Source organism: Muntiacus reevesi, chromosome 17 (assembly GCF_963930625.1).
Source record: "Muntiacus reevesi chromosome 17, mMunRee1.1, whole genome shotgun sequence".
Classification (NCBI taxonomy): Eukaryota; Metazoa; Chordata; class Mammalia; order Artiodactyla; family Cervidae; genus Muntiacus; species Muntiacus reevesi.
Genome location: NC_089265.1, coordinates 9,283,288 through 9,300,365, shown reverse-complemented (window position 1 = coordinate 9,300,365; position 17,078 = coordinate 9,283,288). Strand labels below are relative to the sequence as shown.

Below are 17,078 nucleotides of genomic sequence, written 5' to 3'. Positions count from 1 at the left end.
GCAGGAATGCTGAGGGGACAGTGGAGTGGACAGAAGGTTAGAAAGGTATTTAAAAAAAATTTTAAGTTAGAAGTGATTGAGCATAAATGGGGAGGAATGAGTCAAGATGAAAAGATTCAAGATAAAGGAAAGATTATAAAAGTGAAATGACTCAGAGGCGAGAAGGATTGGAAACCAGAGAAGATAAAGTGGTTCATTCATTATCACAAATATTTACTGAGCAGCTACTGCATACCAGGAACTATTTTTGGCACTGGGGATACAACAGAGAGCAAACAAAATCTCTGCCCTTATAAAACTTATCTTTCAGTAGAGAAGAAAGACAATACGTAAACCAAATATGTCTGTATGATATAACGAGAAGTGCTCTGAAGACAGACAAAGCAGGACGAAGAGGTGGGGAGGGACTGGGGAAACTATTAGTATTTCAGCCAAGCAGATCGTCAAGATTCTGAGCAAATGAAGACGCTTTTTGTGAGGGACTGCCATGGGCTGCTAATCATCCCATTAGTATAATGTCCCTCTGAGAGAAAAACAGTGACAAGGAGAAGAGAGGGTAGAAGCAGATTTTCTATCGACTTGAGAATACAGAACTGGTTAAAGACGGGAACCAACAGGACAGGGAAAACATGTAGCGAGGACTGTCTGCACGATCCAGGTTTGAATACCTAGATGATTCATGACCCTACAGAGCATGCGGGTCCCCTCGTGGGAACCCTCAGCATACCCTGCATTTTGTTTTCTTTAGTAATTACAAACACACAGACAGTTGATTTTGTAACACAAATATAACTAAATCTTCAGCAGTGTAATTCTTTTCCTCCTGACGGACTATAAATTCCGTGAGGAAAGAAGAGCTGTCCGTTCTTGTCTGTGTCCTGTGGCCCAGGCCACTGCAGACTGTTAACATCAAGGGAATGAACATTTTAATCACCGGAAGCACACAGACAGTGATACTAGGCTATTTTAATAAGGAAAAACTTGTTCATCATCTTTGTCAAGAAATATATGTGACACCTACAGCTCCTGAATCAACTCTGAATATATTTCTTTTCTCTTTTGGATAGTATCAGTGGACAGTAAATGTATTTCCAAGTGCTGGGTGTGGTTATAACTGAATGTTATCAGTTATGCATAAAATGCAATCTGGAACTGTCTTTGACCTTGTCCCCATCACCTTACCTTATGCCTGGTTGTTGTTTAGTCTCTCAGTCATGTCTGGCTCTTGAGTCACCACTGTATGCCTTATCTCAGAAAAAAGTCAATCCTTCATTTTTAATTATATTTTTTCTAGAAGGTTCATGGGGTTATCATTATGAATAATGACTGCAGACAATGAAGTCTTGAGCAGTGAATGAGAACACATGAGCTGGTTTTTTTAGCTTGTTATGCTTCTAAGTTCTTAAATCTGCTTGAGATAGCTTTGTGCTTCCCTTCCTTCATGCAGTATCACTTTTTGCTACTGGGAGTGCATCTGCTTCTAAAAGGATCTGCTGCTTTTATAAATTGCTGCTCCTAAATAGCAGCAAGGTGGAAAACTGATCTCTTAGACAAGGTCTTAGTAAGAGTGAACAGTGCTACCTGTAGGCTTGGGGTAATCTCTCTGCTTTAAGACAAGAACTTTGGCTTCATATATGATTGTGTGGTGTCTACAGATGATCAGTATTAGATACTAGTAGATATCTAATACATAGATATCTACCAAAAACAAATGTCAGGCTTTATGATGTCAAGTCCTTGCAAATGATTCTAAAATTCAATCCTTGGGACTCATCAGTTGACCATTTATCAGTTCCTACATGAATTAGCAAGAAAGATGAAATATACATGACCTCACTTGCACTGAGCAGTTGCAGGAACATTTTACAGAAGCTCAGGAGAAGTTATAATATAGAAGTCAATCAATAAATCAATACAACACTTTGTATCAACCCAGCCAAAGAACACTACTTTAAGAACGTTTTTAAGGGAAGAAAGTAAACTCTGGAGCACACACGAGCCATCGCCATCTTGATGCTACTGGGGACCATCTTTCAGCCAACTGAAGCTCATTCCATTTCAGATGCGTCAGTACGTACCTTTGAACAAGTGGCAAAGGAAGGAAGTTGAGGGTAGAAGTCATGTCCAGTCCACAGTCCAGCATAATGGTGGTTGATTTGAATTTGAGCACATTGCATGGTAAGGTTGGGTGCCCTGACAGGCAATACTGAAAAGAAAAAAGAAAAAAACAAAAAACTTTTGTCAATAATCAGTTACAGAAGAAGTCTCAAAGATACAGTGAATCCAATACTCTGGCCACCTCATGCGAAGAGTTGACTCGTTGGAAAAGACCCTGATGCTGGGCGGGATTGGGGGCAGGAGGAGAAGGGGACGACAGAGGATGAGATGGCTGGATGGCATCACCGACTCGATGGGCATGAGTCTGAGTAAACTCCGGTAGTTGGTGATGGATAGGGAGGCCTGGCGTGCTGCGATTCATGGGGTCGCAAAGAGTCGGACACGACTGAGCGACTGAACTGAACTGAACTGAACCAAAGCTGACCACCTTCTCTCATTACAGCAGGGTGTAAATCCAGCTAACTTTCTATGTGGTTTCCTCCCTATCACAGCTCTGGATATCACCTCCCCTCACACTCAGCATTCTCTACCTCGGATCATACCCAGTTCTTTGTAGGGTACCAATTTACATCTCAGCAAGCAGAGTTTTGGAGGGGCGGAGGTTATTCCAAATAGATGGTTTCCAGGCTGCAGTTTTCCGCCCCATTCTCCCATGACACATTCAGATTTCCACTATCCCATCACACTTAAGTACTGTGTGAGAGTGAAAGAAAGTCAGAGTCGCTCAGTCATGTCCACTGTGTAAAGTCAAATTAAATTCTAAGCTGGAATCTCAAACTGTGCTACAGGTTAAGTTTTCTCCTCTGTAAATAAGTCAGGTGACTTTCCTTTAGGAGGAAACGATTGGGAAAGGTAAACAAACAAGTATTAGGGTAATGGCTCCTAATGGCTCAGCCGTGTCAGGACAAATAACCTCCCCGATGTGCAGATAGCAGACTGGAGTGATGACCACCAATTCCCAACCAATCAGGAGCCTCCTGCTTGTGGCAGCAGACCTCAGAAGTCAAAGGGACATGAGCCACCAAGGTGTACTAGAAAGAGAGTGACAGGGCAAACCAACACACCGACTTCAAACACTCTTCACGTCTTCCTCAATGGAGTGGAGATGACAGATACACCACACTGAGAATTATTTATATGCGATGGACTCTGTTACCTTTCGTAATTTGACTGCTGCTCTTAAGAAAAATATGAAAGAAGAGGAAAAAGACCTTTCCTCTCACTTTTTAAGTCATCCTATAGAAGCCTGTCTTGAACAGCAAAGTCCAGAAAATGGAAGGATCAATGTTCTTCATCTCTGGACACACACATTCTTTCTTTCTGATTTAAGTAAAAGTCAGGGTAAAGCGGGACTTCCCAGGTGGCACAGTGGTAAAGAATCTACCTGCCAATGCAGGAGATGCGGTTTCAATCCCTGGGTTCAGGAAGATGCCCTGGAGAAGGAAATGGCAACCTGCTCCAGTATTATACTGGAGAATCCCATGGACAGAGGAGTCTGGTGAGCTACAGTCCATGGGGCTGCAAAGAGTCGGGCATGACTGTGTACCCACACACACAGGGTAATGCAATCAGTACTGCTCCCACGTGGCCACCAGGGCTCAGGCTAAGTCTTTACAGCTACTGGTTGCTCTGTTGGTTCTATCACTGGATACATTTCCTACCTTTCTCCAGAAGACAGTACAGGAACTGATGAGTTTTTAAAACTGCAGTTTCTAAAACTGATAAGACCAAGAGCCAAGAAATTTTGGGTATTCTGCAAGCTTCTTTTCTGGCCACCACTGTGTGGCTTCCAGATTTTAGCTCCCCAACCAGGGATCGAGCCCAGGCCCCTTGCAGTGGAAGTGCAGAATCCTATCCACTGGACTGCCAGGGAAGTCCCTTGCAAGCTTCTTTATTCCAAGTTTATATAAGATAATTATATTTTCATTGTATAATTCACAACTCATGGCCTAAAATAGTACAGGGTTACTTACAATAAAAACAGTAGCAAGAAAGTACTAAAAAAGTCCAGGAAGCATGATTTGGGTAATTATACTTTCCCTGTAAGTTCATTCTTTAAGAGCTATCAGAACTACAGAATATATTTTCCAAGTAATCAAGACAGAGCTATCCACCCCTGCCCTTTCTCCATCTGTTTCCTATTGCCAGCTTGGTCTTCAAACTTATCTAGGAATCATGTATTTGTTAAAGATAAACTATCTCAAAATGAACACAGAGCGACCTGTTAAACCTGTCCCAAACATAACAGCAGTTCTAATAAGAGTTCTCCTATTAAAAAAACAAACAAACAAAAAAAAAACACCACATATTCAGAAAAACCTAAAAAGAAAAGAACTGGAATGTATCTAATGGTTATTTTTGGGTAGAAAGGTTAGTGTAATTTTCTTCTTTCAGCTTTTTGCATCTTCTCAGTGTTTGACTATCAGCATTTACCATGCTTTTATAATCAGAAAAAAATATATTAACTAAAACAAAGGTGAAAGTTGAGCCAGCCACATCAAATGACAAAATCTTTTTGATCTTCATCTTTAAACCATGGATAACAAGCTGCAGCAGATGACAGAAAATGGACATGGCAAAGCTGCTGGTCAGATTTCAGGCAAAGGAAGTTAGCCATCTACCTGCTCCTGTCATCCAAGGATAAAAAAAGGCGAGGACCACTTTATAAGGGCCATAACCGATTGTAAGACATTTCCAGAGCATCTACTAAGAGTGCCAGACTTTGATGTCCGTAGTTCCAATTTTATGAGTCAGGAAATAGAGCTTTTTGCACAGTTGAAGGGGCTGAGAAGAGAGCCAAAGACACACAGCAAGTTCTCCAGACTCCAGAGATCTTACTCCTGCTTCCCAAACTGCACTGCTCACTTCGTGAGGGTCAGCTCAGTCTGCTGAGACAAGAGCAGCTGTCACCAGTCAAGGAGCCACCTGGCAAGGTTCCCCAAGTTTCTCTGCTCCACTGATGCTCTCTCTCTGCCTGTTTCCAACATGCAGTTGTGAACAATCATCAAGTAGATTATAATCCAGTAGGCTTAGGAGACTAATGCACAAAAACAGTAAGTGATCATGTGATTTTAATTTCATAATTAGAAAAAGGATGACAAACATTTGGAAACTACTCCTCCCCAGCGTTTTTACAGGCCCTGACTTCCATGTCTGTAAAAGCTGTAATTTCAGGGCATCACTGCCCTGTGTGCTGCTGACGACTTACAGCTCTGTGCTCTTTGTCTGTTGTTGCAAAGCACTTCATCTCTACTGGCTGCCTAGAAAAAATACACCGTCACTTGTTTAATCCTTCTCTTGCTGTTGAACCATTAGGGTCGCTTTAGGTTGCTCTATCACAAACATGACTGTGGTGTTAACTTTAGCGCTCAAGGCTTTTTCCATACTGGACCATTTCTTCAGAGGATTCCCAGAAGTGGCATTAACTAGGTAAAAAAAAAATAAGCATTTTATGGCTTTTGAAATACACTGCCAAAATGTTTTCCAAAAAAGGCTGTGCCTATTTACAATGTCATCAGTCACACAGCAGAAGATCCATTACACTGCTTAGTCCCATTAGCACTACGGTCAAAACCGTCTGGAATCTACCAAAACAGAAGTTAGTAAATGTCAGCAGTGGCTATCTAGGAGCAATTAAATGACCCCAAACAGGAAATCAACTACTTGATAAATGCTTTAATTTTGAGAGGCAGTTTGATGAAATGATCTAAAGCAGGGAGTTTGAAGCAAAAATGCCTAGGCTCAAAAACTAGTCATGCTCATTATTAACAAGTGATTTTGGAAAAATTACTTAACTTTGCAAAGATACAGTTTCCTTATCCACAAGATACAGTAGTAGAAGCTACCCTTCTAAAGTTGTGAGGACTAAATGAACAGATACAGAACCTGACATAGAGTATGTATTCATTGTTGCTGTAGTTACAGAAGGGGTTGAAGAGGCTACCGAAATTTTTTTGGGGGGGACACCTAAATTTACAGCATTTTAAAGAAGAAATTCTATTTCATTGTGGCATTCACTAATGTTTTAGACATCTGTGTATCCCATGAGACTAGGCAGGGACATCCCTAGTGATCCAACTGGTTAAGAATTCACCTGCCAATGCAGGAGACATGGGTTCAATCCCTGGTCTGGGAACTAGGATCCCACATGAGCAACTAAGCCCACAAGCCACACCTTCTGCAGCCTCCGACTTGTGCAACTAGAGAAAGCCTGCATGAAGCAACGCCGACCCAGCCCAGCCAATATATAAACACCCAGCACAGCCAATCAATTAAAAACAAAAGACCAGGTAAAGGGAACGAACAATTTTACAAATATTTTTCTATTGCAAGTTTTCCCTCCAGGAAGATAACAGTTACTTCTGCAAGAGTGAATATTCTAGCAAACATAAGGTTTTATATGTTTTATTTATTTATTTATTTTTAGCATTGTTGACATTTTGGGGGTACATTTTTTTTAATCAATTATACTTAGTAAACATATTTCCAATTCTCTTTCCTTTAAAACCATTTTATTATGGAAAACTTCAAACACATAAGTAAGCAAAATTAGTAAAATAAACTCCCATCACTCAGATTTAACAACTGTCCCTTTTCTGCTCTTCTCTTCATTTGATGTTGACACACTTCTGCAGAATAGCTACTGTGCTGACAAACCAATCTGATCTCTGAAAATACTGTTTTCATAAAGTCTTAAATCTATCTCTTATCCACAACTGAGACAAAAACATGATTCCATTTTTCTAAATGTCATAGCAAAATTCATTAAACGTAACTTCTTCCACCTTTAACTCTTTAGTTTTTAACACCTCCGAGTCCTGTAACAATTTAAATCTATTTCTGAAATCTCTATTTTGTCCACTGTCCTTTTTTGGTTTTGTTTTCCATTTTTGCCCTTAATGCTGTAGTTTTTTACTATACTGAAATATTTGAAAACAAGTTAGAATGAAGACTTCAGTACTAAAATAGTCTTCCCAAGGATCTTAATGGCGGCTACATTTAATCTATGTATTTAGGGAATGCTGCCATTTCTACTATATAACATTTTTCTGAGCCAGAAGTAATGCACTGATTTCTCTTTAATTTTTTTGTTCTTCCTTTACATTTTAAGATGCTTTATTTCTTTAGTTCAAAACCAACTAGTCAATTATCATTAACATATATACATCTTGCTTTTCAATTTCTACTTTTGGTTTTATTGTTCAAGTTTTATTTGTAAAAATTCCTACAGTTGGATGTGTAGTGTAGCCCATTAAATTATGCATTCAGGCTACAGATAGCCCTTTAAGTGACGCTCTGGAGGAATTTTTCAAATTTACATTGAGTTTTCAATTTATCCGTTTCTAAGTACTATGTGACTTCTGTTGTGATTTCTGCTTTGAGCCGCAAAGAACTGTGTGTTGTATGTGTACATGTGCTTGGTTTCACTTTCAAACATAAAAGTGGTAATGGTTATCTTTTTGGTAAGTGATTTCTGATTTTCTTGTGGGCATGGAATAGATTTTATATATACTTCGATATTCATTGAAACTTGCTTTGTAACAGTATAGTGTGAATAGTTGATTTTTTATAAATAAACCAGTGTGCATGAAAACTGGAAATATATAATCTAATTGTTGTATACAGAGCAGATCAAGTTTATTATCTTACCTAAATCTCAGGAGAAAAGAACTTGTTGATTTCTTTTTGTAATTCTGTCCTATTTTGCTTTTTACATCTTGAGGCTACATTGCTACATAATCGGAATTATTACTATTGAATGTTTTATCATTATGTAATGCTCTTTGTCTCAAAATCTATTTTTAGATTTATTTCTAAATAATATTATAGCTATATCTATTTTTCCTTTAGGGGATCATCTTGTGTTTTTTTAAATGAAATTTACATATATATAGTTAAAAGTGAATCACCAAATTCAGGAAGCAACTACTTTTGAGCTATTTCTTCTAGTTATTTCTCAGTAATATCACTATACTATTATTTCTTGAGTTTTAGTTGTTACTGACTTTTTTCTACTATGGAAACTATTTCAAAACTGATATGGTCCATATCCAACATATGTACAAAAGGATTCTCTATCACATTTGAAGCAAAGTTTATGAAGACAACTGCCACTTTACTTGAACTGGGTAACAAAAATTTTAAAGGAATGAGAAGTTTGTCTAACAGAGTAATGTACTGATTAACACAATCATTAAAGCAACTTGTCATGATTTAACTCTGTTTCTTCTCTCAGTGCTATGCAAATTAAAGAAAGATATATCCTAACAATAGTATTGCAGAGTCAGTGAATTATTCTACACTTTTTTTTAAAAAAACAGTTAATGATTATTTACCATCATTTTAACAACTACTTTATTCACCAATCCTTCCTGTATCTCATTTCTCTCTTTTAGGGCCAATTCCCTTTTTCCTGAAGTACATCCTTTAGTCTACTTCCTTCAAATGGTAAACTCTTAGTCATTTTTGGTCTGGAAATTTCTTAATTTTGACTTTACTCCTCAATAGTTATGGTAGTGGAATTACAAGGTAGCAAACTATCTTAAACAGTAAATATATTAATCCAACTGTCTTCTGGCAACTCTTAGGGCTAGTGAGAGATCTGGTGCTAGTCTAACTGGTAATCCTTTATAGGTGGCTATTAAAATCTCTTTGCCAATAGTGTTTTGATATTTTATTAAGATGTACATTGGTCTTTTTTTGGGGGGGAGAGATTTATGCTTCTAACATATAAAGACTCATCTTTCACAGCTGTGAAAAACACTGCCAGCCATTATCATTTTTAATACTACCTCTACCCCATTCTTCCTAGTTTCTACTAGTGAAATGCCTATTAAATGTATGTTGTAATGTTTCATTTTACTCTCTGTCTCTGTAACTATATTATCCTTTCATATTTTGCTTTTTGGGCTCTATATATTCCATTCTGGATACTTTTCTCAGCTCTATCTTAATTTGTTAATTCTTTCCTATTGGTGTCATATCTGCTATTTAAACGCCGCTACTGAAATTTTCTTTTCACTGACTACTTTTCATTTCTAGAAGTTCTCTTTCTTAAAAAATAACATCTTGGTCTCTTCACAGGTTTGGTATCTTCATTTATGTCTTTGGTCACTTCAATGTTTTAATTTTAGACTCTCCATCAGACTGTACAATTGTCTAAGGTTCTTAGGAGTCTTGTTTGGTTTGATGGTTCAAACTGATAATGGATTTCATTACTGTTTTAAATTTTTGGATGGTGAGCCCATCTTTGGTGGGGCTACGTCTGTGGGAATTCTATGTACCACTGTCTTGAGATCAATCTTTAAGTAGATTTCTCAGCTTGACTATTTGTACTTATAGAGGAGCAGACAAATCAGATTCAAGACTCTCAAAGCACTGGCCCCAGCTCCTTGCAGAGACAATCTTCCTTACTGACCTCTTGAATAAGCAAATGGTTTTTTTCTAGTACTCCTTTCATTGAGGTACACAGCCCTTGGTGGGGGGAGCAGTTTCTGGTTTTGAAATATATATTTCTGAATATTACAACTGTTACTAAGAAGACTCATATTATGACCTCAGGTTTTAGCCAATCTAAAAGACTTTAATTTTAAAAAGCTGCTATGAACACAAAATGACAACCAGCCAATCTGGCCTCACAGAAATCTTTAAAAGCCGTATGAATTACTGTAAACTGCATTAATAACAACAACAACAACAACATAATTTGGCAAACCAACTATATCTCAATTAAACAAATAAAAAATAAAGAATTTGTCAGGTTTGTATGTATGGTAAACTTGGCAATTTCATCACATGGCAAATTCAAGTTTAGCGAACTGGCTTTGAGCAGTAAGTCTCTTTTGCAGAGAGAACCATGGACTGAAACATCACATATGTACTCACTTCTCTTTCCTAGTCTTCTTTAGAATAATGATAATACATAGAGTTATTATGATATGGTATTTATTAAATGTCGGGCACTCTGCAAGAACTTTACATTTAACTCCTTTAATCCTCCCGGGAACGCTATGAGGTAGACACTATAGTCCCATGTTACAGATGAAGAAAATGCAGCACAGAAATTGGGAGGTCCCAAAGTTGTGGAGGCGGTGCCAGCACGTGAACCAGGAGAATGAGATCTAGACGCAGAGCATTTCACACCACAGCACGCCACGCTACACAGAGGGAAAGGGGCGTCACACGCCAAAAACACTGCAGGGATGACATGCTCTGAAAGGCCATAGTGTGAGTTGGTAAGAATGTAGACTGAATTTATAATCTAGTGAACAGAGAAAATTAGTTAGCTGGCTAAGTTAAGGCAAAGCAAAGACTGAATTATTAAATATGTCTGCACTCTATCATAAGCAGTAATTTTTTTCTGTTGGCTTTCCCCTTCCATTAAAAAAAAAAAGATTAATAAACAAAAGATGATAGAATTCTCTTGCTGTAAAGTAGTTTTACTGATAAAACTGTTTTTAAAGCTCTGTAATGTAACCTTTAGGTTGAGCTAGTGCCAAAAGCTCTTTAATCTTGTTTAGGAGAATTTTACACACTATAAAGGAATTTTTTTTTATAGGTAACAGTGTTAATGAAGGAAGCTGTAAATGACATCATCATCATCATAATTTTTTCCCTCTTTTTCTCAATTTTCTATTTAACTAACTCATATATTCACTGTGGATATCTGCGAGCAGAGAGAAGAGGTTCAGTTTTCTCTCTCTGGCAGTGAAATAAACTTTAGTTCTTTCTGAGTCAAATATGACATTAAAAAAATACTTCTAGAAAATTGATTTTAATGAAATGCTTTTCCTTCTTGGTACAACATTAGAAAACCAATTAATATAATTAACATACAAATGAATATAGGGAAAAACAAAATTCAAAAGATTGAGAAAAAGTATTTAAAAAACTCAATATCAATCTAAAGGCAAAAAGTTTTACCAAACTATAAACAGAAGAGTATTTCTTTAATCTGATAATAAGTCGCTAACCAAATTCTACATCATAGTTGATGATGAAGCATAAGAAACAGTTTCCTAAATGTCAAGAACAAAAGAATACCCACTATGACTGCTTAAATTCAGCACTATACTGGAAATGATATATAATGCAATAAGACAATTAAGACAAGAAAAATAAAAGATAAAATGATTAGAAGTGGAGAAATAAAAATGTCACTGTCCACAGATGATATGCTTATAAGACATTCTGAAGAAAATCTACTACAACTAAGAGAGTTCATCAAGATAGCTGGATACAAAAAAATCAGCCTACTAAAGTTAACTGAGTTCTTACATACCAGCAATGAACATTCAGTAAAAGTAAAAAGAATTAAAATGAGAATACCATGTTGTATATGGTAAAAATTTAAATGTATCATAAGAGTAAAAAAAAAAAAAAGTATAAAACTCTATAAAAAACTTAAAAAAAAACCCAACATATAAAACTCTCCTTAAAAATAATGTTAATTGGAAAGATAATAAGCTGTTGTAAAAAACAAAAACAATAGGTGAGGGAGATTAACAGGTTCAAACTTTTAGATGCAAAATGAATGAGTCATGGGTTTGAAATGTACAGTGTGGGGAATATAACCAATAATTATGTAATATATTTGTATGGCGACAGATGGTACTCGACTTATTCTGGTGATCATTTTGAAATACATCTGAAATACAAAGAAATATTTGACTCACTGTGACATGTAATGGGAACTAACAGTTATAGGTCAATTATACTTTAGAAAGAAACTCAAAGAAAAAGAGGTCAAAACTGTTGTTACCACAGGCAAAGCAGTGAGAAGAGGAAGGATTGGATGAAGGTGGTCAAAAATTACAAGCTTACTTATTATAAGATAAATAAGTACTAGGAATATAATATAACTGATAAATAAAACAACACTGCTATATGTTATATATAAAAGCTGTAAGAGTATATATATAAAAGCAGATTCTAAGAGTTCTCATCACAAGAAAAATTTTTTCTTTTCTATTTCTTTAATTTTTTATCTATATGAGATAATGGATGTTCACTAAATTTATTGTGGCCATCATCTTGTGATATATGTACGTTAAATCATGCTGTACACCTTAACTTAGTGAGTAACGTATGTCAATTATATTTCAATAAAGTTGGAAGAAAAAAGTATAAAAACAGGGATTTTAGTTGAGAAAAAAAAACCCTAAGAGACTAATAATAAAAGGGGAAAGCCTTCACTGCCAGCAGACTGTGCTATAAAAATGTTAAGGAAGTTCTTGAGGAAGAAAGAATCTATACCAAAAAAGTGAAGAACTCTGGAAATGGTGAAAATAAATGCAAATTTTAAAAGCTGCTTTTAAAACTGTTTAAAAATATAATTAACTGTCTAAAGGAAAAAATGGTAACAATATGGTGTGGAGTTTGTAATGTATAAAAATAAAATGTGTGACCACCACAGCACAAAGAATGGGAGGGGAAACTTGAAAGTAAACTACTGTAAGGTTCTTATATTTAACATGAAATGAGCCAATTCCTCAAAACAAACCTACTTAAAAAAAATCAGTTCTCACTAATCTACTTTTTATGGAAACTAAAAGTCATATGAAAGAGTCAATTAAGAGCTAAGATTAGCTAAAAATATATTGAAGAGTAACTATTAGAGAAGATCTAAATTTTCTGATATTACAACTTACTACAGAGTAATTAACAGTAAGACGTTGCACTAAAATAGCTCGTGGACAAGTGGTAAAGGAATAAATAGTCCAGAAAAGAGGTACATGTGTGTCTTGGAGTCTGAAATAAAAGCAGCATTACTAATATATGGAGTGCTGGGAACAGTTGAAACCCATTTGGAATAATTACTTCACACCACACAAAAAAATTAATTCCGGATGACTTAAGAAGACAAAAACTCCACAATTTGTAATGAAAAATAAAATGGAACGAGGATAACACCTCATCACTGTGGGATAGTGGGGAATTTCTTAAAGAGACAAGAAGCACAAAATGTAAGGCAAAGTTTCACATATTTGTGGTACTTTAAAATGAAAGCCTTCAAAAGACATCACAACAGAGAGAAAACACAAGCCAGAGACTTAGAGAAGGTATTTCCAATAAATGTTATTTTTAAAAATCGCTGGTAACCTATTCAGTACAAAAAGCTCATTCAAATTAACAACAATAAAAAGATTTAGAAATCCAGCAGAAATGGGTAAACATAAGTGGTCAATAAATAAAGGTATAAAGAAGCTCAGTACCACCTGTGTCAAGGACATACAAAACAGGATTTGATAGGCTAAGTAAGACAATTCTGATAAGACTAAAATTAGACGGAAGACACTATATTTTGGAAAGAAGGAATTCAAACTGGAGTATAAATTAGTACAATCACTCTGGAGAAGAATCTGGCACCACCGAAAATTACCGAGGGCTGCCCTGGTGGCTCAGTTGGTAAAGAATCTGCCTGTGAAACAGGAGACCCAGGTTCAATCCCTGGGTGGGGAAGAGCCCTTGAAGAAGGAAATGGCAACCCACTTCAGTATTCTTGCTTGGGAAATCCCATGGACAGAGGAGCCTGGTGGGCTACAGTCCATAGGGTTGCAAAGAGTTGGACATGACTTAGCAGCTAAGCCACCAATAATATTGAATATATATATATATACACACTGCAACATACACTAAACTAATAAAGCCACGCATGGGTATGATACACGTCAACTTGAGGAAACAAGTAACTTCTGGAGAGGGAGGAAAAGTGAAGACTGGGAATCTTGCCTTTAGATATGACATGTCAAAAGTAGGGAGGAGAGGAAGATCTGATCCAAAAAGAAAAAAGGCAAACCGTTAACATCTATTTTACATTAGTAATGAGGGCAAGAGTGTTTTTCTGTATTGTTATCGACGCTTCTGCAGACATTAGAATTCTGTAACTATACTTTTCCTACTATTGTCAAAATTTGTAGTGCCCTTTTCTTTATAACAAAAGTCGCATGATACAAAAGCAAAATCTAACAGAGTTTAATGGATAAATATTTGAATATTAGTATAGCATTTGCCAGGTATGTTTGTTAATTTTCAAGGAACTACTAGTGATAATGGTTCATGATTTTCACTTTGATTCACATTATACTGGTCCAGATGCAAAGGGAACAAGACTTACAACTACTGACATGGCAATAGAAATGGAATAAAGTGAGAATGCTACTTCACAAAATTCAGTAAGATATTGCCTTGGAAGAAGGAAAGAAACAGATACCACCCAGATTTTTGTCTCAAGTTTTGAGATTACGTTACTGACTTTAATAAACTCCTTGATGCTCTCTGAAGTTTGGCAAAACATTTCTCTAGCAAGATTCAGGAAGGTTTTTAATTTTATGAGAAAAATTCCAAATGCTATTGATAATTATCTAATTACCAGAAATGTTACATTAATCTGATAGCTATATTTATAAAGAATACATATTCATAAAAGTAAACAACAATGCTGACACCTGAAAATAAATTCTAAAAATAAAAAGTAGACCTTTGCTTAGAAAGGAACAGAAATTGAAAATATCACTGTATGAATTACCTCCAGGAACAATAAGAATTACTGGCAAACATTTTCTATCCAATATTAAATTAGCTCTTTCCCCCAAACTGAATGAAGTAAATACTATCAATATCAACTCGATTGTCAGTGCCCAAGGTCACACAGTCAATGACACTGATTTTGCACTCAAATCAGTACAAGTCTCAAATACTTTCTTCTAAATCATCCCACAAATTTGGAAAACTCAGCAGTGGCCACAGGACTGGAAAAGGTCACTTTTCATTCCGATCCCAAAGAAAGGCAATGCCAAAGAATGCTCAAACTACCGCACACTTGCACTCATCTCACACGCTAGTAAAGTAATGCTCAAAATTCTCCAGAACAGGCTTCAGCAATACGTGAACCATGAACTTCCAGATGTTCAAGCTGGATTTAGAAAAGGCAGAGGAACCAGAGATCAAATTACCAACATCCGCTGAATCATCAAAAAAGCAAAAGAGTTCCAGAAAAACATCTATTTTTGCTTTATTGACTATGCCAACGCATTTCACTGTGTGGATCACCATAAACTGTGGAAAATTCTGAAAGAGACGGAAATACCAGAGCACCTGACCTGCCTCTTGAGAAACCTGTATGCAGGTCAGGAAGCAACAGTTAGAACTGGACATGGACCAACAGACTGGTTCCCAACAGGAAAAGGAGTACGTCAAGGCTGTATATTGTCACCCTGCTTATTTAACTTATATGCAGAGTACATCATGAGAAATGCTGGGCTGGAAAGAGCACAAGCTGGAATCAAGATTGCCTGGAGAAATATCAATAACATCAGATATGCAGATGACACCACCCTTATGGCAGAAAGTGTAGAGGAACTAAAAAGCCTCTTGCTGAAAATGAAAGAGGAGAGTGAAAAAGTTGGCTTAAAGCTCAACATTCAGAAAACCAGGATCATGGCATCTGGTCCCATTACTTCATGGCAAATAGATGGGAAGACAGTGGAAACAGTGTCAGACTATTTTCTTGGGCTCCAAGATCACTGCAGATGGTGATTGAAGCCATGAAATTAAAAGATGCTTACTCCTTGGAAGGAAAGTTATGACCAACCTAGATCGCATATTAAAAAGCAGAGACATTACTTTGCCAACAATGGTCCATCTAGTCAAGGCTATGGTTTTTCCAGTGGTCATGTATGGATGTGAGAGTTGGACTGTGAAGAAAGCTGAGCACTGAAGAATTGATGCTTTTGAACTGTGGTGTTGGAGAAGACTCTTGAGAGTCCCTGGGACTGCAAGGAGATCCAACCAGTCCATCCTAAAGGAGATCAGTCCTGGATGTTCATTGGAAGGACTGATGCTGAAGCTGAAACTCCAATACTTTGGCCACCTCATGCGAAGAGTTGACTCGTTGGAAAAGACCCTGATGCTGGGAGGGATTGGAGGGCAGGAGGAGAAGGGGATGACAGAGGATGAGATGGCTGGATGGCATCACCAACTCGATGGACATGAGTTTGAGTAAATTCTGGGAGTTGGTGATGGACAGGGAGGCCTGGCGTGCTGCGATTCATGGGGTCGCAGAGTTGGACACAACTGAGTGACTGAACTGAACACATTATAAGTTTTATACACACACACACACACACACACATATATATATAGTGCATTATACTAAAAGCAACAGAGTTAATACGGATAGGATAGTTGGATAGAAAAAAAAATCAAGAATATTAGCAATAAAAATATCCCTAATTTTTCTCTAGTAATCTCTCCTAATTTCTCCTTCAATATTGCTTCCCTGTTGTACCACTACCTAACTCCTGCTTGGTTACGTCTAAGACAGTTTGGAATAAACCAAGAAAAAGTGAAGTGAAAGTGAAAGTAGCTCAGTCAGGTCTGACTCTTTGTGACCTCATGGACTATACAGTCCATGGAAGTCTCCAGGCCAGAATACTGGAGTGGGTAGCCTTTCCCTTCTCCAGGGAATCTTCCCAACCCAGGGATCAAACCCAGGTCTCCCGCATTGCAGGCGGATTCTTTACCAGCTGAGCCATAAGGGAAGCCCACGAATACTGAAGTGTGTGGCCTATCCCTTCTCCAGCAGGGCTTCCTGACCCAGGAATCAAACCAGGGTCTCCTGCATTGAAAAGGAGAGCATTCAATTAGTTAATTAAGATGGCCGACAGGGTTATTTCCATACTTCTGAGAAGTTGTACATTCGTATACTTTAGCCTTTAAAAAATATGGTATTTCCTAATGGTAAAGTCATTTTAAGTCTTATTTTGAAATTTAGTTTCAGTTAGATCTTCTGAATGTACTTAAAATTTCCTTAATAACAGAATCAAGTATCAGCTTTTAATTTACAATTTAATTAATTAAAATACAATTTTAAACTGTTAAATAGCCACATGCAACTGGTGGATACTCTAATGCCTAGGGCAATTTTAGAAAAAGAGAGGGAAAGTTAGGCAAAGGTTTCT

The 17,078-nt window shown here is 37.0% G+C and overlaps 1 protein-coding gene across 3 annotated transcripts in view; it reads right to left on the bottom strand.

Moving 5' to 3' along the window:
* INTS9 (integrator complex subunit 9) overlaps positions 1 to 17,078 on the bottom strand; it is a 121,383-nt gene that overhangs the window by 80,913 nt on the left and 23,392 nt on the right. For 2 of the 3 annotated variants that reach the window (XM_065908099.1, XM_065908098.1), the window contains one exon: positions 2,079 to 2,206. In XM_065908099.1, the coding sequence (XP_065764171.1) occupies positions 2,079 to 2,143 (65 nt within the window). In that variant the 5' untranslated portion in view covers positions 2,144 to 2,206. Of the gene's footprint in view, positions 1 to 2,078; positions 2,207 to 5,326; positions 5,544 to 17,078 lie in introns of all 3 variants that reach the window. The other variant, XM_065908097.1, reaches the window with a different exon arrangement.